This window comes from Molothrus ater, chromosome 5, assembly GCF_012460135.2.
Source record: "Molothrus ater isolate BHLD 08-10-18 breed brown headed cowbird chromosome 5, BPBGC_Mater_1.1, whole genome shotgun sequence".
NCBI lineage: Eukaryota > Metazoa > Chordata > Aves > Passeriformes > Icteridae > Molothrus > Molothrus ater.
The window spans coordinates 46,835,094-46,862,310 of record NC_050482.2 but is presented as its reverse complement, the minus strand read 5'-3'; the positions used below and the strand labels follow the sequence as shown (position 1 = coordinate 46,862,310).

General features: G+C 41.5%; 1 protein-coding gene across 1 annotated transcript; it reads left to right on the top strand.

Annotated features, from left to right (window-relative positions):
* The first annotated feature begins 1,755 nt into the window (after nucleotides 1–1,755).
* SLC5A8 (solute carrier family 5 member 8) lies at nucleotides 1,756–27,131 on the top strand. The gene is made up of 15 exons (XM_036401089.1): nucleotides 1,756–2,100; nucleotides 4,223–4,288; nucleotides 8,192–8,243; nucleotides 9,750–9,817; nucleotides 10,661–10,815; nucleotides 12,210–12,350; nucleotides 16,322–16,451; nucleotides 17,866–17,954; nucleotides 19,256–19,368; nucleotides 20,677–20,744; nucleotides 21,062–21,148; nucleotides 22,254–22,447; nucleotides 23,625–23,728; nucleotides 25,427–25,512; nucleotides 27,000–27,131. The coding sequence occupies exons 1-15, from the start codon at nucleotides 1,768–1,770 to the stop codon at nucleotides 27,129–27,131; spliced, it is 1,818 nt and encodes a 605-aa protein (XP_036256982.1). The 5' UTR covers nucleotides 1,756–1,767.
* Nucleotides 27,132–27,217: the final 86 nt, after the last annotated feature.

Sequence of the window (27,217 nt, the reverse complement as noted above, 5' to 3'; positions counted from 1 at the left end):
TCAATGGCCTAACTGGTAGGTGTAAAGCATAAGTTTCTTTCTTGCTCTTCCTCAACAGGATATCTGGAAGTTCTTACTCATTGCATAAGTAATTAGAGAGTAATTGGGTCACAGAAACTGATGCCCTAACCTGTTGTGGTGAGATAGGACATGCCACTTGCACACCATGGCATGGTCTCTTCAAGGCCATTCAGACTCCCAGATAGGCATCTAGACACCAGTCCAAAACAGACATGATTTCACAGCTCAACTTAATAATCCTGACAGACCAGACTTCCACCTACTCCCCCTCCTTCCAATATGCACTCAGAAATAACTCCAAAAGGCCTGCGATTCCAGAGCTCCCAAGGAGAGAGAAGTGTTCCATCACCTGTGCTTGGCTGTCAGGTGTCTGTCTGGTCATTTCTGTCCAAGATGGTTGCTGAAAACCATGTCTCAAAGTGGTCAGATACAGGCAGCTCAGAGCACCTTGAGCTGAACACAGAACTCTTGCAGGAAAGACTACTTCCAGTTTATCCAGCTGTGGATGAGAGCCAGAAGAGGCTGGGCAGGAAGGAAAATTATTCTACCTTCCATGAAGGAAAACAGGGTAATTTTTAATCCTCAAGCTGGTTCTGACTTTTACTAGGTAATCACCTCCAGCATAGCACTTTGCCAATGTACAGCTCAAGATGGAAATCTACTGTGCAAAGCTTCTAAACTCTGCCACAAGGTGTGCTGTATGTGGCTGCATGCTGTCAAGCACATCTGAGTCAGCTTTGGCATCCTTTTATCTTCATTCCCCATCTGGGGTTGCTAATATATGGCAAAGTGGCCAAATATGGTATTTGCTGTTAGTCCTGTGTCTACTGCTGGCCATAGAAATAGGCACATCTCCACCACTTGACATGCATGACCTTAGAATCCTAAAGGTGTTTTTGATGTATTCCTCTCTGGGTAAGATGTGTGAAACTCCATTTGTGATGCTCCTGTGCACTTTGACACCTGAACTTGAAGACAATTAGTAAAACTTCTGTGAGCACAGTGCAGGTAGTTGGGTTTCCCGGTTGCACAACTGCAGTGTTCAGCAACTAGTCTTGGTAAGTCTGATTCAGTGAGTTCCCTTCCAGATTGCACAACTCATGGAAACGTATACATTAAATTATATTTTCATCTCAGCCCTTTGGGGAGATGGTGTAATGTGCTAATGAGCGAGGGTAGGCTCCCCATCCTGGGGAACTCGTGTGAAATGTCTTCCCTCCAGAAGCTCTGGACCAAGAGCTTGCGGTGTAACCGCGTTCAGGCGGGGCTGTGCCGCGGCGCCATCCCGCAGCCCGGAGGCGCGGGGCGGGCTGCCCTGGCCCGGGATCGCCGCCCCTTCTCGCTCCGCGGGGGCGCTCAGCGCCGCGGGGAGGAGCGGGCACCGGGACCGTATAAGGCCCGCCCGCCGTCCCGGCTGCGGCACTCGCGCAGCGGCTCCCGGCGCAGCTCGCTGCCCCCCCAGGGACACGCGTGGGGACCTCGCGGGGCGCTCCGCAGCGCACCTGTGCCGGCGGCGGACACCGCACCTGTCCCACCCGGTGACACCGCATCGCACCTCTGCTTCTGTCCCGCTGGTGTCACCGCACCGCGCCTGCCCCAGCCCCGGCGGGGGGCACCTCCCCGGGGGCCCGTTCCCATCTGCTTCCTCCTGCTGCCATCCCGCGCCAGCCCTGCGGAGGCAGCAGCAGCCCCTCTGATTTTGGGGAAGATTCTTGGTTCCAAGGGTGAGTGAGTTCCTCAGGCAGAATGGGGCGCTTCACCGTGTGGGACTATGTGGTCTTTGCGGCTATGCTGCTCATCTCGGCCATCATTGGCATCTACTACGCCTTCGTGGGAGGAGGGCAGAAGACATCAAAGGACTTCCTCATGGCAGGCCGCAGCATGAGTGCCCTCCCGGTGGCACTCTCCCTCACCGCCAGCTTCATGTCAGCCGTCACGGTGCTGGGCACCCCTGCTGAGATCTATCGCTATGGTGCCATCTTCTGCATCTTTGCCATCACCTACGGCTTGGTGGTGCTGTGCAGTGCTGAGATCTTCCTGCCTGTCTTCTACAAGCTGGGCATTACCAGCACCTATGAGGTAAGGTGGAGTGGGAAGAAGCCCTCCCCAGCTTTTAGGGAACTGGGAGGCTTCTCATGCCTACTTTCTACATGTCTGGCCTCCACCTTCTCTTCCTCCAAACTCCCTGCACTCTGTGCTGTCCTATGTCACCACACTCCTGAGAGCAGGCTGCAACCCTCTCTGTCCCCAAGTCTGCCCACACTGTCTCTGCAGGCAGGTGATACTCACTCCTGCTGCCTTAGCTCAGGAGCCGTGTGTCTGACTAGATTTATTTCTTCATGCCAGATACTCAGTTCAGTAGGTGGAGTAATCCTAATGCAGATTGGACGGTGACATGTCATTAATCATCTGTAATTAATATACCCAAACCAGAGCACAAAAGCATCTACTATAGGAACCAGAGTTATCACATCACATCACACTCCCTCCAGATAAGTTTCTAAGCTAAGGTGCAACCACAAAAGTCACCTTTTGGCAGAATATGTATTTGTGCTGTTCCAAGAGATTTTGAAGAGACTCTTTGTCACCTGAGGCTGTTTACACTACTGAATGTCTTCTCCCTCATGATTATACAAGGAGGTCAGCAAATACTCTCTGTCTGTGAAAGTTTTTGTGCTTCCACCAAAATAAGGCTGAGCTGGTTTTAAGCACAGCATGCAAGTTAAAGTTATAGCCATCAGCACAGAAACAGCTGAGGTAGTGGGATAATCACCAGTCAAGTCTGACAGTTTTGGGATGGGGAAGCATCTGGTCAGTGCTTTCTTCTGATTCAAAATGTCCATGCAACCTGTTTATCTTCCTGCGTGGAGATAGTTCCTAGCTGCAGATTTGGAAGCAAACTGTGCATTTTGCAGAGGACTTTGGGAAAGGAGCATCGGTGCAGGTGAAAGTCCTTGGCTGGCTACTTTGGTCTTTAGCATTTTATTACACTGAACAGAGACATTGCAGCACTGGAGGCTGAAAACAAGATTTCTGTTAGTGAATTTAGATAAGAATTCACCAACAGAAATCTCTGGTGTCTTCCAGTGTATTTTAATCTACTAATCTTTGGACTGTCATGAGGATACTTCAATAGGGCTCTTTTAAATAAAGGCTTATGATCATGACTGGAAACTCACTGATTATCTTGGTGTTGAATCAGTAATGCACCTATAAAAGATATATCTTCTTTTTCTGGACAGAGTCCAGATTTTTAACAACCTTTTGTGTCTGTCCAGGGGTTGAAAACTGCTTCCTTGTGTGGACATGCTCATAGATCACATTTTAAATGCTCAGTTTGTGAGTGAACCCTTGAGATGGTTCAGTGTTTATCTATGTTGATTGGACAGATTTGTCAGGCAAATGAGATTTCTTTTGTACAACCACACACCGAGAGGGTTTTTAGGACAGACGGTGGTAAGAAATCTGCTCTACAGCATGACAGACTAATTTAGAGGTTGTGCTGTCCAGCCTTGATAGAAAAGTGTGGGTTCTTGTTTCACAAAAGGATAAATTTTGACTTATCAGTAGACTATATCAGGCTGCCTTGGGCAGTGCAGAAGGTGGGGTTAATGTGGGGAGAAGCTGCTAACGGCTGAAAATCTTTTGCCCTCTCTTGCAGCAGTTCAAATGGACACACATAATGCCAGAGTTTCCACACTGACTGAGATGTAGGAATAGTCACAATGTTTTCTTTTTTCTCTCTGATTTCACAAAACTAGTGGGTTCTATTTTTGGCTGCTATGTCATTGTCAACTCTTAGGTTTCCCTGTGCAGAGTCAAGAGTTGGACTTGATTACTCTTGTGTAATCAAGTCCAACTTACTTGTGTACTCTTGTTCCTTTCAACTCAGCATATTTAGTGATTCTGTGATAATACGTTCTAGTCTTTTCTGTAGACACCCTTGTATAGTGACTAGCTTATATCTGCTTCACTTGTTTGTGTGTTATTACCCACTGGTGAAGTCTGTAAAGAAAACCAGATGAAAGAGATATCAAACCGGTTGGAAGAGATATCAAACAAGGGGACTCTAGGAGTTTTGGCCATTCATGAAAATGTAAAAACTACACTCTGCTCTTTCTGTATTGCTTATCAATTCATTCTAGTCCTATCAATAGTGCCAAATTTCAATATGAGCATTTTTTTTTCTTCTTTTTTGCAGTATTTAGAACTTCGATTTAATAAATATCTACGCCTCTGTGGAACGGTCCTTTTCATAATACAAACGGCAAGTAAACCTCAAAGCTGTTCTGTGGTCCTTGGGGCCACCAGAATTATTTGGTTGGGTGTAACTGGCTGTTTTCTCTGAGCAGCTGAGGAGGTTACCACAGTGCCTGGGTGGCTGGGAGCAGGAGAAACAAAGCTCTTTCTGCTGCACAGCAATGAGGTGGGGAGCAGGTGCTGGGCTCCCTGCCTCCTGGGTCTCTGTGGGCACTGTTGAATACCCAGAGCAGTCACTTGACATCAGCACCATGCCAAGAGACAAGTGACCCTTCACCACAGGATAGCAGTGTGAAGAGCAGTCATTCACTTGCCTGCTGGAGAAACCTGCCATGAGTTCAAAATGCAAACGTGTGCCAGTTATCTACAGCGGCAATGTTCATCCTCGGCTGGGTGGATTCTCAGAGCCTGACTAATTCTCAAGGATCAGGGAGAGGTGACAAAAAAGGCTGTCAGGAACTGCCATTTACTTACTGCACAAGAGTTCGCACCACCACCACTGGAAAAACCTTAGGTGTCTGTCTGCAAACTGAGAATTAGAAGATTACTGCCCTGGGGAATGTTAAACTAAAGCAATCTCTTAAATTATTGTTGGTAGTTTGCTGTATCTGACCCTTTCAAAGAGTCTGTACAGGACCACAGCTTCTAAATGTCAGTGAGCATATGTCAAATGCACCAGAACAAAAATGTGCTCTTTTCACAGTTTTGAAGTGGACTTTTGGGTAATTCAAAGTAAGAATGACTGTGCAATCAGAAAGCTTTTTTAAGGTACATGCTTGTTTTTGTCCATTTTTGTATTTTTTAAGGCACACCAGAAGTCACAGTGCAATCACATTTGCACCAGTAAGATAGTTCCCAATGCAGTGCTTATTACTGATTTGGGCAGTGCTGCTTAGCTGGTTTTTACAGATACACAAGCTCATGGAAAAAGTGCTGGCATGTGTGAAACCTGACACTGTTTCACCAGCACGTATGAAGACATTACAGTTGTGTAAGTTGGAAGAGCTAAGCATTATCTTTGCCTGCAAAGATGAGAAAAATAATTCTATGCAACTTAAATACATGCTCAAGGAAATTAACCAAAGATCTATAAGTGGCTTTCTCTGCCAAGCACTTACAATTTAACCTGAATAAATTAAATACTAGTGAGGAAAGAAAACCTCCCAGGATTTTAATGGTGCAATTTTAACTCTTCTGTGAATATTAATACTTAAAATAAGGTAAAGAAAAGGATTTATAATAACACAACCAAAAAAACCCTACTGAAGATTGTATCAGTCCTATTTAAATTGACACAAAAATGTGATCATAGTTGAGACAAATTTTAATTTCTAATGATTCAAGGCTTCTGGCACTTATTCACTGTGTATAAGAAAGCCACAAGTTCTCATGCTGAATCCCTTGAATTAAAAGGCTTGAAGAGGTACGAGTTTGACTGATGGACTATTAGAAAGAAAAAAATTAACTTTATGATTGCATCCAAAGCATTGCAGTCAACAGCTAAATTTTCTGATGGAAACCAATAATGAGTGCTGTATGTACTGGAACCAATACTATTTAATACCTTCATTAATGGCATAGATAGTGAGAATGAGTTCACCCTCAGCAAGTTTGTGGATGACACCATGCTCAGGGGTGCAGCAGATTTGCTAAAGGGAAAGGACACCATTCAGAGGGACTTTGACAGACTTGAGGAGTGGCCCCATAAAGTTCAACAAACTCATGTGCAAGGTCCTGCACATGGATTGGGGCAATTACAAATATCAGTATAGATTGAAAGATGAACTGATTAGGAGCAGCCTTGCAGAGGAGAACTTGGAGATAGTGATGGATGAAAAATTTGACTATGCCAGAAAGTCTGGTCACAGCCCAGAAAGCTGATTCTGTCCTTCACCAAAAGAAGTGTGGCCAGCAGTTTGAGGGAGGTGATTCTCCCTGTCTACTCCATTCTGGTGTGACCCCACCTGAAGTACTACATCTGGCTGTGGGGTTCCCAGCACAAGAAGTACATGGACCTCTTGGAGAGGGTCCAGAGGATGAAAACAAAAATGGTCTTGGGGGTGGAACACCTCTCCTGTGAAGAAAGGCTGAGAATGTTGGGATTAATTGTTAAACTTGGAGAAGAGAAGGCTGTGGGGAGACTTTATTGAAGCCTTTCAAAGGGGGCTTATGAGAAAGGTGGAGAGAGACTTTTTACCAAGGCCTGTACTGACAGGACAAGGGATGATAGTTTTAAACTGAAAGAAGGTAGATCTTGAGTGGATAGAAAGAAGAATTTATTTGCAACAAGGATAGTGAGATACTGGACCAGGTAGTCTGGGGAAGAAGTGTGATAGCCCAGCCCTGGAAGTGTTCAAAGTCAGGCTGGATGGGGCTCTGAGTTTTCATCTACTGCAAGGTGTGCCTGTCCATGGCAGGGGCATTGGACTAGGTGTTCTTTAAAGGACGGTTCCCACACAAACCATTCTATGATTATATGTTTCAGCAGCACATGCTGACAGTCACTCTATGGACAGCAAGTCAAACACTGACTGGGCTAGACAGGTCAGGAGCTGGCTGGGAGGTGGAATGGGTAGTTTTAGAAGATATTCACCAGGGACTAATCAGGACTGGTAGCTTTTCTTGTCATGCAAGCTATATATGAAAATCTAGAGAGGACTCATGGCACTGAGAGAAACAAGCATGCGCACACAGTGGCAGGGTGTAGCACACAGGTAAGAATAACTATTTCCCCAATGGCCCCCCTATCCTTTCTGGCATGTGCTTCTAGCAGGTGTGCAGCAGGGGGTCAGGGCAATTAGGTTAGGCTGGGTGAAGAAGCTTCTCCACACTGATTTCCTCATACAGCTAGAGAGCTGCTCACTCCCATTACCTCTTGGATCTGTCCCAGCATAGCCACTGGCCATGTGGTAGCCAGTCCACCTCGGGGACTGGCTTTGATCTGCTCAAAAGCCATGGCAAGTAGTTCACTGGTTAGCAATCCTTCTCTGGTTTGCCACCTGTGCCTAGGGTGGACACTTGCAGGAAGGGCAGAAGCTGGCTGAATTCTGGATGACATCTGATTCTGCTGTTTTTCCATGCCCAAGTCCATCCCTGTAAATCAGAAAGTCAGAAGAGTCCAGCCATAGAAAGCTGATGCGCGTCAGCTCACGACCTATTGGTGATCCAGATGTTTTGAATCAAGACCATTGACCTTCACCGAAGTTATCAGCATGTTGGAAGCTGTATTCTCCTGACCCATGTCACAGCTGAACTTGTGGCAGTAATAACAGTGATAAAGAAGTAAACAGGATTTAAAACCATATACAAAAAAATTGAGGATATCAGTGTATGAATCCCATTGTGCCCACAAAGGTAGATAGACTATCTCCTTCCTTTGTCTGTATCTTTACTGTGGTTGAAAATATAATCGTGTATGGCTTCGTTTTACAGGCTGAGGGTTATAATTCCTTGTAACACTATCTGTAATGACTAACTAATATCATGTTTTGTGTTCTTACTCACATGAATTATAGCTGGATAGTGAAAGGCATATTGATCTCGAGACTGAGAAAATGATAGTAATAGATTCCTTGACAAACCATATGTAAACCTCATTAACCTCCTTATGCTCTTGTTTCCTTTGCAGTTTTAAAGGAATAGAATAAGTTAATTATAAAGGGCAGGAGAAGATGAAGATGGATTTTATATTTAAGAGTCCTTGGTATTTGTTTTAAGAACACTAGGGTGTGAGATTGTAGAGCTTAATAGCCTCAGACATTTGTCTTCTAATTGGAATTATTTGTCAACAATTATGAATTTAGAAGATACAGACTACCTAGATACTTGAAAAGAAATCATGTCAGAAAGTTATCACCTTTCTAGGAATTTACATTTATTTTGATATTTCCTTTTTTTTTTTCCGCTCTAGACTTTATACACTGGTATTGTCATTTATGCTCCAGCTTTAGCACTAAATCAAGGTAAAATGAGTATACTGTAACTGTTCCTCTACTATAATTTCTTCTTCATGTAGTATTGGTATGGTGGGGTTTTTTTGGTAATGCAACACATAAAAATATAGCTCAGGGCTTGACTGTGAAGTCTTTTAATGGGAACTCTGTAATCCTAGGCCCTTAATCCCTGCCTGTAAGGAATTACAGAAGAGATTTATGGGAATACTAGCTCTCTTTTACTCTACCTCTGATGCAATACCTGTAGATAATGACTTATTCAGAAGAGTTGAGAAGGCTTAAGTAAATTTTTAAGGCAATCCAGGCAGTAAAGACAAATTTAATTCCTCTGGTTAAGAGCAATTCTTCAAGATGAGAGCAAGGCAAAATGAATATGATTTTCGGCTTCCTGGAACTGTTTAATGGGGTCTGTCCTTTTTGCAGGAAAACCAAATCAACAGCAAAGAGATTGTTAACTTAAGATGTTTATTGTGATATTTACAAAGTTAAATATTTCCATTTTCTACTTCACAATGACTCTTTGATTTGAAAATGAACCACATTCATTTCTAAAAGGGCAAGAGCTTTTCTAAAGAGCCATATTAAACTTCTAATTTGACACCATCAATTTTGTTAATTTGGCAAGAAAAGGGAATAACAAAATGCAAATAAAAAATGAATCATTTTGGCTAGAATCAAGTCACAGTTTTTCTGTTCATTGAATGTTTTTTTTGCCCTGTTCATTGAACAAAAATGAAGAGAAAACCCAACTCTCTCTCTACTGGTTTCCTCCAGTGCATAAGTTCCACAGGTTTTGTGTCGTTGATATTTATATTTGCCTTGCAAATACATGCTAAACCAAGCTATGACTTAGCTGGCTCCTAATCAGAGTAACTTAAGTTTTTCACTAGTTTTGTTTCAGTGTTTCTCATTAGCCTGAGCTCTCTGTCAGGGAGCGCCCCATGCCCTGCTTGGCAGCAGGTGAGCATGCCAAGCTGGGGCAGTGACAACCTGTATGTCAGCCACAGCACAGTGTTGTACAGCAGGAGCATGTAATCCTTAAGAGAAGGAAGAATAGAAGAAAGGCTTTTGCTCTGACACATTTCTTCCAGACAATGTTTGAACAACCTTATCGCTGTGGGGAACCCCCAAACTGTTTACTTGCTTAAATCCCTGCCTAAGGGCTCGGTAGCAACTACACAGGTATTTCAAGGAAGGACATATATTTTAAAACCTTCCTGAGTTGGGACATATTGGACATGTTGTTTGGGAGTATTCACATTAAAGGCAATAGCTTCCTTATTTTTTGTCCTGAAATAAATCTCAACTTTTTAGCAGTTTCCAAATCTGTAACAACTGTTTCAGTTTTACAGCTGGTTAGGGTGAATCCCATGGTTTAAACACACTAATCTTTTCATTGCCATTTATACCGCCTACTTTTGCATTTAATTTATTTCTAGCTTTTTCCAATAATTTGCCTTCAGTCTTTTGTCCCCAGTGCTTCATTCACACTGGTGCTTTTTCCCTCTCTTTCAGTCACTGGCTTCGACTTGTGGGGTGCAGTGGTGGCGACTGGTGTGGTCTGCACATTCTACTGCACACTGGTATGTGGGCCCTTCAGTTGAGAAAAATTGGTTCATTTCACCACTCACATCAAATATGGAATTTATTAAAAAGAAGCCTAATAATCAGGTTACTCCATGGAATTACATTTTACAGGTGTAGCCACAGGACCATATTCATCCAGGGACCTCTCTGAATGCATAGACAGCCTCTATGCAACTGAAATATATTTTGTTATGATACACTCAAACTTCTGTTGTTGCTGAAAGAATAGCAAAAAAGGTAGATTTTCCTTTCTAAAAATTCTCCTGTGATTTTTCTTCTGATCAGTAGGGTTTTGCTGTGCAGTTTGTCAAACTGCAACTGTATCAGTCTTGTGTGTTATTGAATAGAGCCACTGAAAATAGCATGCCACATGAACAGATTGGTCTTTAATTCAGCGTTAATTGACCAAGTGTCTAGATGAAATGATGACATGGAACCTCAGTGGCAAATTTATTTGCATATGGTGGATTAACTAATGTTTATTTTTATTCAGATGAATGGTACACCTTCTGGAGTTAGTAGTACTTACTTATATAAAATATATCTATCTAAAAATCTCTTTGTGGATACAAACTTCTGAATCAGGTATATGGTGAAGGAAATACTGGATTAAACTATGTGTATGGCCAAAGTAAATTCCTGTGCACTTCAAAAAAGGGTCACAATGTCCTGAGTATCTTCCAGAATACAATTCCTAAAGACATCAGTACAGAATTAGTTCCATTAAAGATTAATCTATTACCCATAATACAGATGGCAGTGCTTCTGTTAGTTGAATGTGAGTGCAAAGCAGGAGTGCTGCTGGCTTATTGTACCTGATATGTGCTCTTCTCTTGCAGGGTGGTCTGAAGGCAGTGGTGTGGACAGATGTTTTCCAGGTTGGAATCATGGTTGCTGGATTTTCATCTGTGATTATACGAGCTGTGGTGGTTCAGGAGGGAATTGGACGCATTGTAAATGATTCCTACCATGGAGGAAGATTAAACTTCTGGGAGTGAGTTTGTACTTGCAGAGGACGTGCCTCTCTGTTCCTACAAATAGAGCTCATGTGACTAACTGTGAAATTAAACTGCTACTGTAGGAGGAGGATGGCAGAAGTTGTGACACAGTTTCTGTATATTTTTAAACAAGCTTACCTAGTTTGAGGGATATTTTTTAGGTTTTACTCCATGCAAAATCCTGGAAAGAGAAAAACCTTTTTACTTTGTCAAGTAGGTATTTTAAGGATTCATTTGGGATTCCACTGAAAGACAATGGTAAATAGGAGAGCACATTTGTATTTATAATTACAATTTGCAAACAGCTGATTTGGCATTTCAGTGACTGCACCAAAACAAATGGGAAAATAATAATTTTTGCCTAATCTGGAAAAGGGAGGATTTTTTTTCCTGAAAGAAAAAGAAGAAGTAGTTTTAATAGTATTTTACCCTCCATTATTGTAAGTAATCTTAGCCTAAAAATATCACTTTAAAAGTTCAAGAATATTCAGTCTGACAATATTGAATCAAAGACCGTTTCAAGTAAAAAAGTTATTGTACCTTTGATGAATACAAGATTCTTCTGAGAACCTTCACCCAGTGCTATGAGTGAAAGTTCAGTATGACAAGTATTGTGATTTGTCCTTTACCTATCAGTTCACAATATTAATCAGGTTATTCTGTAAAATTCTTCACCAAATTCTTCAGTAAGTAATTCATCTGTGGGTATTTTTTCCTACTTAGTAACAGCAATTTATTTCAATCTGTTTGGCTCATTTGCAGTGGTTGTACTGCATTGATTCTTCTCCCAGTCACTGAGTTCACAAATGGAAAAAGAAAAGGAGTAAAGGATGTAATAGATGAAAAAATACTAGAGTGTTCACCAAGATAAATATAATTTATTGGTATATTAAAGTTTGATTTAAAAATAATAATTGTTCATGGCCACTTAAAATCTGCTGTTTACTTAGAGGTAAACCAGCAAAATGTTTTATAGAGGCTCTGTCCACAAAGGCTGGGATTGTAAACACACCTTTATACTGGTGTTAGACTGATGTCCCTCTAGATAAGCAGGCACGTTACACTTTTTACTGCAGCATCATTTCATCACAACCATCACAAGCATCATACAACTTTACATAAGACTGTAGTTTATAGGCAAATAAAGCTCTGCAGCTTCACCTTTGGACAGTTCAGAGTGTTTCACTGGCTCAGGATGTCAGCTCTGAGTTTTAAAATTTGCTTTTTATGGCTTCACGTAAAGTAACTTTATGTTCAAAATCTGGTCAAATTAAGAAAGGTTGTATTAGAACAAGCATGGGGAAATTATTTCTTCTAAGCATTAAGGTCTTTACATATTAAGAAGACTTTCATGTTATGAATTTTCTTTTTTTTTTTTCTTTCATTGTAGCTTTGATCCCAATCCTTTGCAAAGACACACCTTCTGGACGATTGTTATAGGTGGGACTTTCACGTGGACTGGTATATACGGGGTTAACCAGTCTCAAGTCCAGAGATACATCGCATGCAAAAACAGATTCCATGCAAAATTGTAAGTCTGTCTGCAGGTACTGTCTGAATTTAGCAGTGGCTGTTCTTTATAAGACAGATTATTTTTTTTTAAAGGAATGAGTGGGTATTTTGTCTGTATAAATTGCATTATAAAGGCTAACAACTTTTGCCTTCTGTTTTGTGGACCAGGTAGAAGAAATTTGGCACAGTAATTACTGGTATATGAATTAGATGTGCTTGCTGTAACATTGAACTTTGTGCCTGAATTTTTCACTGCACCAGTATTTTCATATAGAAATAGCTGCATTAAATTTATGTGCAACCTAAAGACCAAATATTGTAGTACTTATGCTGAAGTCATATCAAGACAGTATCTTCACTATGAAACCTGAATCATTGTGTGGGGATTTTGCATAAGTAAAAGCTAAAATATTTTCCTATAACAATGAATATAGGTGTGAGGAAATCCAGAAATTACTTATTCAGTGATAAAATTGCTGAGCAATCATGTATTTTGTGTTCATAATAATCATGACATATTTTTTAAGAAATCAACTGTGGAAACTGGCAAAGGATTATGTTTTCCTTGAGTGTAAACATTTCTGATGAACCTTTACTCTAGAATGGAGTACATTTACTAACTCTATTATCTTATCTTTAGAATCATTCCATTAGTTCACAGTGCAGGATTTAGGAATTACAAGTGATCTCATGAAAATAATTTATAGAAGAAATATAGAAGCACACATCATAACTATAGTCCCTGTACATTTATCCATTCTATGGTACAGTGACATAGAGAGAAGAAGCTTTATGAAGGCTTTCACTTCATAAGCTAGCAGAATACCACAAAATCATGCAACATTTACAGCTGAAATATTTTGTTTATATCAGTAAAGAAAATCTGCCTTTCAGCTGTTTGTGCTGCAGACAGGAATGAGCTGATGCTCGTTATCTGGTACATCTTCAGCATTCCCTGACACATCTCCAGCGTACCAGGTCACTTCTGAGCAGTCTGTGGCACATGGCTGGGTTCTAGGTTCTCAGCACTGCAGAGGCAGGAGGCACATCCCACATCTCCCTGGAATGACTGTGTATGGGAGAACAGACGCATTCATTGTGCCAGATTTGTGTGCCAGTCAGGCTGTTCTTCCCAGCACCTGCTCCACTCAGGGCTGTGCCCCTCTCTTGGGCCCTCCCTACCCTCTTTGAGAGCAGAGGCACTTCCAGAGTGTCTCAGAAGCAGGGTGTGACCAGAGGGAATCTGACACATCGCAGCCTCAGGGTAGTTTTTCTGAGCTGTTGCAGCAGCTTTTGTCAGGGCTGGAAGCTATCTGGTTCTGTAGGAGGTTGAATGGAATTTAGGCTCTCATATTGATGGTTGCCAAGCCTTAATCAGTAGAGCCCTATCCTGCTGGCATGGGTGGTTGGATTCTGTGGCACCTTGCTTGTGCAAGATATTTGCTCTGCATGGAGAAATCATTTTGCATAACAGTTGCAGCTTGTCACAACTATAAACACTGCTATTCTGTGGTGACTATCTAGTTCATATTCAAGTGTAATTAAACACATTTGGCAGGTCACATTGTTGGCCTGAACCTCTTATTGTCATTTAATCTGTACACAGAAGTCATCAGGTCAAAGTAATAGGGTTTTTTACCCCTGTGTCATTTACTGTAAGGCTTTTTGAGAGACAGCACAGTAACACATCAGAGCTCAGAAAATAATTCCTTCACAGATCCTAACTTGCAGGTTTTGGGAAAGCCTTTAACAGTGGTCCAAGAACAGGAATTTTCTCAGGCTTTGGGAAAGGATTTCACCATTCAAGAAACACCAGTAGGTAGGAGCACATTCTGTCATCTTCGAACAATCACTAGGCAAATTGAACGTTATGCTTATATCTGAATGATAAGAGGCACTCAGAGCAGGAGAGCTACGCTGTCAGAAAAATATGGGCTCCTAACACATTTTTCTCTCCTTTCAAGGTCATCAGCTGGCATATTTCAGTGCTAAATTCTTAGAAACAGACTGAAACAAACAATTGAAAATAAGCTTTCTGCAGTCAAAATGCCTACTTCACACAAACTCCACCCCACGTTACTCACATAGAATTAATGGAAATACCTCCTTCCAACAGTGCTACAATTATTATTCCCCAGTGCTTAGTCATAGTGTGTACCATGAGCTGGGATGTAAATCAGAAGGGAAAAAAAAAAGCTCTTTGTCAAACACTGACGCTAGTTTAAAAACAAGAATTGCTTAAAAACAAGACAATTTATTTTGCTTCTCTATGTTTCTCTTGAGTTTCTAATCTTCACTACAGGCTCTAGGCTAATTCTTCTATTACATCTGCTCAAAAGAGTTGGATTGATTTTACTCATTGGTTAAATTTTGTGCTAAATCAGTTTCTGGGTGTTGTATATCAAGATAGATTATGCCAGTGCAGGAACAGCTTCAGCTAAGTGGATGCAAGACATCCAATCAATATTAAGCATCTATGAGAAGAGGACTACTTCATTTTTACTGAATTAGTTTAGAGAGAAATTTAAAGTGCTGTTGGTTCTGTGTTTAGACCACCCCCTAATTGCAAATACAAGGCAAGATGCAGTTTCCCCTACGATACATAAATCAGCTTTTATTTATATAGGTCTTTTCTAAGAGTTTGCATTGTGCTTGCCAATAACTTTTCTATTGTATAAAACTGATAGTTCAGTTTGTTAATCTACATTATACCTTTCTGAAAATGTCCATTTCAATGTCTAACAAGGCTTATAAAGTTAGGTTTACTTCTTTGTTCGTCCTGCTGGTCCTCTACAGAAATACAAAGGCTGTTTCCCCTTACTTTCTTGGGAACCAAAAGCATTAAAAGGCCTCCTGAATCACTGCAAGCATGGATATATTTTCACAGAAACCAAATGTCCTCCCAGAGGAGGCCTTACCAATTGGCACAGGTCCAGGGTATGTGATCTGTCTGGAAGTTAAATCACTATCAGTGATACACAGATAACCAGGAGGCAACTGCAGGAAAGGAACGTTGTTTTTCAAGGTCTTGCTCCCAGTGGGTATGTTTGCTTGAAATGACCACTCTAGGTGAGAAGAACTTTGTGACCCTGGAGATACCAAGATATTTGTGACCCAGGAGACATCAAGAGCTTAGAAACATTTGAGAATACCAGGGACTTAGATGGAAAGCAAAAGCCCTCACTGAGCAAGGAGTACAATGTGTTTTTCACTGCCAATAGAAGCTGCCTGTTGTGTGGCAAAGGCAGAATTAATGCCTGATGAAAACACGTCTGGTATCACCATTATCTGAAACTGAAGCTTGCATCAGGACGTGGGGAGGTGATGGAGTTTCTGGATGATACCAGACTCCAAGTTGTTTAGTTACTGAAGGGGAAGCCCTGGGCTTGTTGAGAATCCCTGCTCTCTGGAAGTGGCATCCAGAGGCAGCTCCAGACCAGGTCCCAGGCCCCAGTTTCTCATTGCTGCTTCCCACAGAGACTGTCTCAGGAGAAAATGGGAGATTTGTAGCTTTACAAAGACAACTCCAGCATTGTGTAAGCACGATACTGCAGCTCCAGAGGCAAAAGAATGCTGGTGCTGACTATAAGGTACCCCACACTTGGATCTGGGGCACCCCGCCTTACAAATCTGCTTGGGGTTTGTCAGGGGTGTGGCATGGGGGAAAGAGCATCCTCTGGCCTGCTGCTTGCAATGTACAACTTGTACACATGATGAAATGTGGGATTCTAGCGCTCCCATCATCTCCGTTGCCAGGGGACAAGTGCTCAGACTGTGACACCAAAACCAGAAGTGTCATTTGTACTTGTAGAAATGTGATCTCTCTCCAGGTGAAATGGTGGGAGTTGTATGGTGACTCCCTTGCCAGCAGGCAGCCGCTGACCTGGGAATCTCCTCGGTGCAGGTGTGAGCGCTTCCTTGCTTGGCCCTGGCAGGGTCTTTTGTGGGATGTTGAGCTCTAACATGGTGTTTCCATGTGTCTTGGTGCAGGTCCCTCTACATCAACCTGGTGGGACTCTGGGCAATCCTAGTCTGTGCCACACTGTGTGGGCTGGCTCTCTACTCCATCTACAAAGACTGTGACCCATGGACAGCCAAACAGGTGTCGGCGCTTGACCAGGTACAGCCCCACATCTCAGGGGAAGCTGGTGGGAGGGTATCCTTCCTCTGCAGCCATAATAAACAGACAAAGGCAGTTCAAGAGTCAGGGGGTTGGAAACAGTGACATGATGGAATCCTGTGTCAGGCTGAGACTACAGTTCCTGGAGCTGCAAGTCCCTCAGCACTTGGTAAGGTGGGCAGCAGGGAGAGCTGCAATGTGGAGAGCTCTCAGTACACCCACCTCTGCAAACATCTGGGTTTTTCACTCAAAATGGGTTCAGGAGTGCCAGCATTGCATGAAACTGCTTTGAAGAGAAGTGAGGGGAAGAGAGCAGCAGTGCCCTTGTGAGTGACTGTGGGTCCTGGTGCGCTGCTTTGTGTCATCCAGCCCAAATTCCCCTGGACTGACGAGGGCAAAATCCTTCTCAGATTCAAACCATACTTGTGCCCAAAGCACACACCTGAAGAAAGGCTATTAGCAGGCAGGTCTTTGCTAGTGATGGTGAAACCTTCCCTCCTTCAGAGGAGAGATGGGCAATCAGACTCTGCTGCAGAGGAACCACCTCACCACTGATGATGACCTCTCCCTAAATAGACCTTGAGCAGCAGGTTTACCTGAGGAACAAGAGTTCTTGGCAGCCTATAGACTGGCCAGAGCCAGGGCCCAACGAAATCAAATAACTTTTATTTGTGTGCTTAAGCCTAAGATAATCACAGGCTCTGGATAATACTCCAATGGACAGTAGCTGGAAAGGCAGGAGAAGAGCACAGACCATGGAGCACCTGAGGCAGGACCACTTGGTCTTTAAGAGGAAAATAAAATAAGACCCAAGGTAGAAAATGGAAGAAAATTAAGTTTTTCCTGTCAGTCAAATTAGTTTGGTAGAAAGTGGAAGTAAGATACTAAAAATACCAACTTGTCTGTGAAAAAAAAAATTGTTCAGGGAAGAAAATCTTTAAATTCCTCTCTCTTCCCAGCATTCAGATCTTGCAAACGTCAAAAAATGGCACACAGTTTCCTATATGGAAATTGATCTCAGGTACCAATATCTGAGTTTATTGGACTGTCTATTAACCCCTTTCTGTGGAGTCAACAGCAGAAAAAGCATCTGTGGCACCCAGCCCCCCCAAGGGAGTGATGTACAGAACAGAGCACTTGCTGCCCAGGCCTAGCTTCCTCTACAATTGTCACTGGAAACCAAGGTCCTGATGGCATGACACCCCAGCTAGATGGTCTCAACAGATTCTCTGTAGCTCTAGTGGACATTTTAGGGTTGTTTTTCTCTGTAAAATATCAATAAATAGAGCAAGATAGGGCATTAAAAATTAGAACAGCTGGACAGAATGCCAGTGAGAAGGCTGTAAAAAAACAGTACAGTGATAAGATAAAAATTAGAGCAAGATGGCAATACTTCTTAATCTGAATTTTTCAGCTAATGCCATACCTAGTGCTGGATATCATGCGTGATTTCCCAGGAGTGCCAGGACTTTTTGTGGCTAGTGCCTACAGTGGGACATTAAGGTAATTTAATAATCTGTAAACTGCTACCTTTTCCCCCCCTTTTTTGTTGGAGCTAAAGTTGTATTTATACTAAAACTCTGTACATATTTCTTTGTCTAGCTAATTTCTAGTCTTAAAAAAATCACTGACCTCTTTCATAATGCAGCTTAAAAATCCACAGTTTCCAATATTTGGCTCTTAGGACTTAAAGTAGTTTGGAGTTCTCTACTAACGACATGAGGAAACAGTTAGCCACATGTCATGTAAAACACTAACAAATCCTTCTCTATGCTTTTAAAGCCCCTCTGCTATAGGAATTTTTGAGTATTATGGATGGATAGTTACACCAAATAGCTACAGTTGGGGAAATTTCCTATTGCTCATCCTGCATAACTTCAAAGCCATCTGCCTTTCCTTACCCCTGATCTCTAGAGACTTCTTTTCTAGAGTTCCTGGGCTTCCAATCGTCTTGAATGAATCCCATGAGACAACAACCACTATATATCCTACTATATACTGTAGGAGACAGATTGACACCCTTCTGTCCCATACTGGGAGTGTTTTGTTCAGCTTTCCCAAGGAGTATCTTTAAGAAGCATTGTCTCAGTGAAGGCTCTGAGCAATAGCAAACAGTTAGAAATGAAGAAACTTACAAATGGGACACCAGAATAATTTTTTAAAATTCTGAATATTTGTAGGTACATAAATAGAGGGAACAGCCAAAATATTAGTTTCACATGGTGAAGAAAAGCTGGTGGCTTGCAGGAGCAAGGTACATTCAGACAAAGGATGACCTGGTTGTGCCTTAGGAGTGCTGGTTTCTCTGATCCCACAGGGAACCTTCAGTAGTTTGGTTTGTAGATGCCTAATTTAGTAGGCATGTAGTTTAGTAGATGCCTAATTTTTAGGTGACCATAATTAAATTATCTGAGTTCTTCTGAGGGTGCACTTAAAGTAAACAGTAATGTGGGAATTTTACCCACCCAGTTATATGCTGTAGATCATTTGTGAAGATATCATGTATACCAGTAGTGTTTACAGCCTAGCTATATATAACAGATATTTCTATTCAGTTCTCCAGGTCCAGCCCAACTTTTCATCAGTATGTGCCTTGACTTCACCAAGGATAATTACTTTAAACAGTTTTTCTAAGCTATTAGCTGCATTCTCTGCAATAAGTTATTTAAACCTATATAACAGTTACATTAGTTTTCTGGCGCTGTTCTAGACAGTGGCAGTTTCTCTGTGCCAGTAACCTACCTGTTATCTATGATTTCAGCATTTAAGATATAAAAAAATTGTATAAATCTTGCCTTCTGTAGTACAGTGTCCTCCAGCATCAATGCTCTGGCTGCTGTGACTGTTGAAGACCTCATTAAGCCCTACTTCAAATCTCTCTCTGAAAAGAAGCTGTCATGGATTTCCATGGGCATGAGTAAGTTTGGAAAACATCTTTTCTGCTTTTGCTTTACAAAGTGAAGGTTTGATTCAGACCTTGCTTATAATGGTGTATGTCAGGAGTAAGTAATTCATACCAGTGGGACTATGTCAGTGCAGCATTTGAAGGAGACAAGATCAGCTGTGTAGGTTTTACACAAATGGGGAACAAGTGAGTCTAAGGAAAAAAGGCAACCATCTTGTTTGGCCTTTAATTTAATTTCTAAGGAAATACGCACTACATCTGTGTTCAGTATTGATTCACAATTCTACAAAGCCAAATACCTCTGACTTAAACACCTATTTTTCTTTCATCTGTCAAAAATGAGAAGCAAAGGAAGCTGTTTTGTAACATTTTTTAAATTGATATGCAAGCAGTAGCCTTGTGTCCCAAAAATATTCCAGGGAACAAGAAATTTCACATCTTCTCTGATATACTCTCAGACTGTCACTCTGTTTAGCTCCTCTGCTTAATGTAACTCAAAGAGAATCAGAACTAGACTGAACAGATTATTTAAATCTGTGAAATGCAATTGTCACGTCTGCTACTTGTACTGTCTGTGACCAGCTGCAGGTGTAGCCCAAGAAAGTGTTTGTAGTAAGAATGAAAACACCTCCATCCCAACTTGCTGTCATGTTGGAGCCCATACCAGGGAGCATGGCAGACTGCTGGGAGGGTACCAAGAATTAAATATTGTCACCTGAGAGAGGTTTCTTAAACATTGCAAACAATGCTTATGCCAAAATTGTTGTTTGTGGTATGGTGAGTTGCCTGACACATCACAATGAATAGTGAGATTAACCTCATGCTCGAGCAGTGATACTCATCAAGGGTGGAGGTGGGAAAAACAAGTAAGCCAGTGTTATGGCTCCTGGAAAGAGGCACTGTGTCCTGGTGACCTGGGATGTTCTCTGTCACTGTGCCAGCATTTACTCTTTCGCTTCCTAGACTTTGGCTGAGAAGTGAAAATCATTCCATCAAAATAAGGACAATGACACAGGATATTAGCTGAGACATATGAACAATAAGTGGGTTATTGCCACTATGCTTAATCCATGTGGCTGACATTTATTACCTAATCTTTAGTAATTCACAGAATGAGGATTTCATCAACTTTGCGTGATCTCTTCTTAATGTAAACAGAAACCTGACCTTTTGGCCAATTCAGGCTCTCTTAGAAAAACTCCAGATGTTAGCACTTTTATCTGGGAGGTGTTAGGGCCATGCTGGGTTAGACAGAAACTTTTCCATTAGTGATTTTCAAACTTCGGCAGATTTATACATTGTTCTGCCTTTCACATACAGGCCTGTTTTATGGTGGAGTCTGCATTGCTATGGCTGCAGTGGCATCTCTTCTGGGAGCCTTGTTGCAGGTAGGTGCCAGACAGCTTTTTCATGCCCATGTTGAATGACCCAGAATAGATTATGTAAGAAAATAATTGCTGAATACCATTATGAGATTAGTTTTTATTCTTTCTTGGGTACTGATGTGAAACCACCCATGGCCTGTGTTTTAAGGGTCCATGGCTCAGCCTGTGTTTTAAGCATCCATATATCAAATCCTGGCAACTGAGTGCACACCACTTTAAAAAGTTTCATAATTTCTTTCTGAACATCTTCTCTTCTTGTCATTTTGGAAGCTTTACCTTCCTTGCACAGCACCTGATAGCAGACTTTCTTCCTTCCTCAGGCAGCGCTCAGCATTTTTGGCATGGTTGGTGGCCCCCTTTTAGGACTGTTTGCCTTGGGAATCCTCTGCTCCTTTGCAAATGGAATTGTAAGTAGAAATTTAAAGACCTTTTCATCCAAAATGTATTGATAATTTTGGGCTTCTTCTTCCACTAATAATTTGATGTTGGGCAGCAAGGGAGATGTCTTTGGTACTTTCTGTGAGGACATTTCCCCTTGCTCCCTTTCTTCCTTATCCCAAGGAAATGACAGTCAGAGCTGTATAGGAACTTGAATTTCCATCCCATGAAGAGATTTGGATGGGGGAAATAATCTGAATAAAAATGAGGCTTTGACAAGGATTCTTAAAACCAATTTTAGAAGCAGGGACAATGCATCTCGAGATACAGCTGAACAACCACTAGGCTCAGAGAATGCTAGCCTGTCTGAGCAAAAGGGGGTCAGGCCAGGAAAATGGGGTCTAGGCACTTGCAGACCAAATTGGGGTATTCTCAGAGTGCTTCCATATTGTAAAACTATCATTTTCAGATGAAAAACCTTTTCCATCAAAAAAAGGATTTGACAGACTTTGTTGATAAGGTCCATGGTTTAGTCTTGCAGGATTACTATTTAGTATTAGTAATTGTACCATTACTATTTACAGGTTTCCGAATTTATTCTAGTAATATTATTATAATAATATATTAATATATTAATATTAGTATAATATTTTACTATTACCATTTACAGGTTTACTAATCACTGATCTTTACCTCTTTGCAGTTGAAAATTTTATATATATACTAAAGTAAATAATTAAAAATTATTAGCTCTCAGCCACAACCCCACCTACCTCTGATGTAGGAGAGACTTTTTCGCTAAAACAGGTCACATGAGAAAATTGAAAATTTACTTCTGTATTTGTTCAAGGAGGGCCTCAAATACCATATACCATGAAGACCAAAGTTATCCTTTGATTGTAAAGACCTAGTGGCCAAACAAAAAGAGGTGTGCTCAGGAGCTGTGAGAAAACATTGTATTTCCCCAAAAGGGAATGAAGTAAACTCCCCAGCACTTCCCAACTGCATATTTCATTTTTGCTATGGAGACTTATGTTCAGATTATCTTGACTATTTCTTACTCATCTAATTGTTGTTTCTTTCAAATATCTTTTGCTTTTCATGTAAATCCAAGTTTCACTTTTTGTTTTGCAGGGAGCATTTGTAGGTCTTGTCAGTGGTTTCATTATTTCACTTTGGGTTGGAATTGGATCCCAGATTTATCCTCCACTTCCAGAGAGAACCAAGCCACTCGATCTCTCAACTGTGGGCTGTAATATATCCTTAGGAAATTTAACATCAACAGAAATTCCATTAACAACGGTTTTCAGCACACCAGGTGCAGAAAGGTATATGAGTTCATCAAGTACAGTAACGAAGTATGCATTTTTTTTAAAGAAACATGAACATCTGTACAGTATTTGGGTTACTATAATGATCCTCTGGTCTGTCTACCACACTCTTTGAGATGCAGCAGTTTTCTCTGATTTTTTTTTTCCCTCTCAGACTGAAGTAGTTTGTCTGAGTTATCCCACAACAGAAGTCAAAGTGAATATTTCTATTAATCTGAAAAGCTTCCATTCAATATTTGAGTTCAAAGGCTTGGACATGCCTTACTGTGGACCACAGTTTTAAACAAAGATATCATTTATAGTTATTGGATTAGCTTCCACAATCTGTCATATGAATTAGAGTAATTGGCAGTTAAAGGGCAAAATGCCAGTTAGCAGCTCTACCTACAGCAACTTATCTGTGCAGAATGGTTCTAATCAGTGCATTCAGAATGGGCACAATATATGGGATTTCCTCCACTTTCAACTGCCAAATGTCTTACTCTAGATGATCACAGTTAAGTTTAACATGAATGGCAATACAGAGAACAGCAGGAACAGAAAAAAAGCTGAAAAAACACATTTCTAGGGTTTCCAAATCCTTACACCTTAGAGCATTGTACAATCAAGACATACCCTGACACACTGGGTGCCCAACATCCGGTTTCGTATACCACACCTCTTGCATGAGCCCTCCAGCATTGCTCCTGGCTGCTGGGAAACACCTGTTGCAACAGAGGACATAGTCAGGGAGAGCAGAATGACGTGTAAAGACAGTTGCTCTGTTGTTTCTGGCTGTTTAGAGCTGCATAGGGTTGATTTCCTTGTTGGGTTTTTTTGTGCCCCTTCCTTTAAATAACACCACCCTTGCTAAAGAAATTAATCCCTTCCTCTGGATAACTAGAGTGTTCAGCTCTGCACTAGATTCCTAGCAGAGACAGGACTGTCCTGTTTTACCTGCTCTGTCTCATGCATTGCCTCACTGTACTGGCTAGCCTTGTCTCTTACAAAGGAACTTGTTCTGCAAATTTTGGCACAAATTTTCAGTGCACATATGATTGTATGGAGGTAGCTCAAGATTACCAGGTTTCTTGGTTCAAAAGTATCTCTGTACTTATACGCTGTCTGGAAACAAGCACTTTCAAGTTTTTTGGAACAGAAAAGGAGAGATTACCCTTTTTCTGCTTTATTTCAGGCCTGCCCTGGCAGACAACTGGTATTCCTTGTCTTATCTCTACTTCAGCACACTTGGGACACTCGTCACAGTAGTTGTGGGGATAATTATCAGCCTCCTAACAGGTACTAGTTTCAGAGTTGTGATTGAATGTGTCTCAGATCTCTTTTAAACTAAGATGTCCTGAGAGCCACAGGAAGTGCCAGTAACCTATTGCAAACACTGTGTGAAGGTTACCATCTTAAATCGAATTTCCTCCCCTCGGCGCTTCTGCATCCTGCTCCTGGTCTTTGCTCACAGCAAAAGTTACTACAAATCTCTACGGAGAAGGAAGTTTCAGCATATTTTTAAACCTAAGGGTCATAAAAAGAAGGAAAAAAAGACATCTGTCTTTCCTGTTTTATTAGATGCCTGCAGGGACTGGAGGTTTAAGACTTGTCCCTGAACATGGCAACAACTCCGAGCAAGGAAATACACCCATGCTTCTAGAGGACATAAGCAGTTTGACTTTGAGTGAGTTCAGAGCACTCAAGGGCTGTTGTCTGCATCCATAGAGTGCATGCTTTTCACCACATTCCTCAAGAACATGCCTGAGAGCTGCACATCCTCTGCATGGCTATTTTAGCTTCTTTTTCAGTTTCCCAGTACTTTTGTGCTAAGGGAAAAAGCAGCTTGCCATGGGTAAGAATGGGGAGTTCAGTTCCAGCCCATGGCCTCACTACTTTTGCATCCAGGTCAGATGCAAGCTACATTTGTCATTTACCTCATGCATGACAGAAACAGCAAAAAAGCAGCTGTTCTCACAGCTTTTCCCAGTATCCTCAGCCAGATTCACATAACAGCCCTCATCTTGGAGGCTGTTCGATTTCAAATTTTTATAATGCTCCACAATGGCTCCAGGACTATGAAACTCCAAACTCAGTAGACAAACTCACATTAACTTCCCTGTGCCTTGCAACTTATAAGCACAAGCCACATTTATCTAATTTTATTTTTCTTCTCAGTTTTTAGATTTGCTCCACACTTATCTTCAAGCACATGCTCTTCCCATTGCTATAGTGATGCTTGAATCCAAATTTCACTTTTTACCTGGTAGGGATCAGGTTACCTATAGGCCATGAAACAAAGCATGAAAACCACACAATTCTCTAAATCCAGATGAGAAATACTCAGCCCAAGAACAGAAGCACAAAAGAATTAACCCAGTCACAATGTCACCCTGCTTCTCATGGAGCAAGATTCCATTTAAGCCTCAGATAGCAAGCAGAGCTAATTCCCAGCACCTACATCAGTTTTGTTTCTCACCCAAGAACAGCTAATCTTCCATGCCTTAAAAATGCCCAGACATTCCATTAACCCTCATCCCCCCATCTTGGGGATGCTCTTAAACAATTCACTATAAAAATTGCTGGTGAGTTTGGAGACAGGAGTCTTGCTGATAGGGAGCTGAGAACTGGAGCTCAGGGTTCAGGGTAGCACTTGGTGCCAGAGCTCCTGGACTGGCAGAGTAGTCACAGATGCAATTTTTTCTTTTCTGGTGATTGCCAGATTCAATTTTTTTTTCCAAAATAGGAAATCCAAGGAGAATTTAGGAAGCTGGGAAATAGCTAAGGCATTTCAAATAGCCCTTGAGGGATTATTTTATATATTGAGAGGAGCAGGGTATACATTTTTGTAAAGAAATGATCCCTAAGGTCTGTGATTGCTTGATGGCTTTTGCTGCATGACTCTGTCCTGCTTGCCTGGCCTGGTGCCCATAGCTGAGGTCTGACACATGGTTTGCATGTGTAAAGCTGGCTGAATAAAGCTTGTCTATTTTGTAGGAGGACTAAAGCAGAACACAGATCCTAAATTCCTGCTGACCAAGGAAGATTTCCTGTCCAACTTCTCACGGTCTGAAACTGAGCAAGTAAGTGTAACTGTGCATCTCTGATTTAAATCAGTCTTTCCTCCAGGGGACAAAGGCAAACAAATTTCCTGGCTCATGTTTTTCCAATCAGGATGAATAGCACCTGATGCTGCCTGATAGGACTATCTGCTTTAAGGCAGTAGGAGAGTACAAGGCAGGTGGGACTAAGGCAAGGAAGCGCTTTTGCCATAGCTTAGCTTCAGTCAACAACAGAGAAGCAACTTAGAAAAGGGACAGTTTTCTCCATGTTTCTGCTAGAATACTCCCTAACTGGCCTCTGGGAAGCTACCCCAAGGCACACCTTGGACTCAGCAAAGATTCCTTTTTTTGTGAACATGTGTTCTCTAGGGCTGGAATTTTTTTGTAACTTTGGCTACTCTTTGAGAAAAAACATTTCTAGTCAGTGTATCTGTTTCATACCTCTCATCCTAAGAAAAAGAAAAGGGGAAGTATTATTGGGTAATAACATCCATTAGAAGGGAGAATACAGGGAAATAATTTTTTTAAAATAAACTACCAATCACTTTTCAGTCAATATCATCAGCTGAGCAATCAAGTTCAGCTTTGTTCAGTAGTTCAGGCAATAATCATATCTTTAAGATGGTCCAGCTTGCAAAATGTTTTTTCTTGATACTTACAACTCCTTCAAGAATGATCCTATGTATTTCAGCTTCTGGATAAGAACACCAGTGAAAAAAAGGGATATTATACCATACTATTGTAATGCTATTTGCCCATGTCAGTACTGGAGATCAGCTATCCAGTTACTGTCATTCACTGCCTTTAATGGGTCAACATCTGTTTCTACTATCTGGGAATTTAATCCCTGAAGTCTTTTGAAAAAGAACAAAACAATCCACCACCCATATGGAAGCTAATGTCCACAGCCATACTTTTTTATGCCTGGAGTCAGAAACAAGTCTCTTTATGTGTCTGTCTCTTATATGGCTAAGAGCTGAATAACAAGTGGTTGGAATCAAAAATACTGCAGAAAGTTGATGAGATAAAAAATCAGAGCTAACTAAGCAACTTTCTGCACATGAGGAGCTCAATATCTCATTCCATTTCCATAATAGAAATGTGACATCAAAGCAATGGTGCATGTTAATCTGCTCTTCCTGTCATAGATGGGGCAAAGATGAAGGGTTGGGAGTCAATAGCTCAAAGACCTGGTGGTGACATATCAGTAGACATGAAAACAGCAATTAGAACTTTGCACACCCAGACCAATTTGCAGGACAAGAACATTTTGTGTTACAAGAACATTTTACACAATAAGTACCTTATGCAATACAAAACTTTCAGTGCCCCTAGAAAAATAACATCTACTGCAATGAATAAGTATTTGTGCTCTGTCAGCAGCCAACATGTTTTCCTGCAAGGCAACCCTGTATGTCAGGCCTGATTCTGCTGGCCAAAGAGAGGTCAAAGAGAGGAAGACTCTTTCTTCTGTTTCACAGCATGGCTTTTGTCTTTTGTTTTTTTAGCCAGAGAAAGTGGAAGTGTTGAACTGGAAACCATTTACCATGGCAAATGAAGGAACTGACAACCCTGCCTTTAGCCACATTGAAATGGATGTTGCAAGTGACAAGAATAAAGTCAATGGTCTTCACATATGACACAAGGCCGTGTCAGCCCATGAGGACAGTTTTGTTCATGTCAAGCACTGTTGATGTTCCTGTTCTGGGTCGGTTACCAGCTCTGC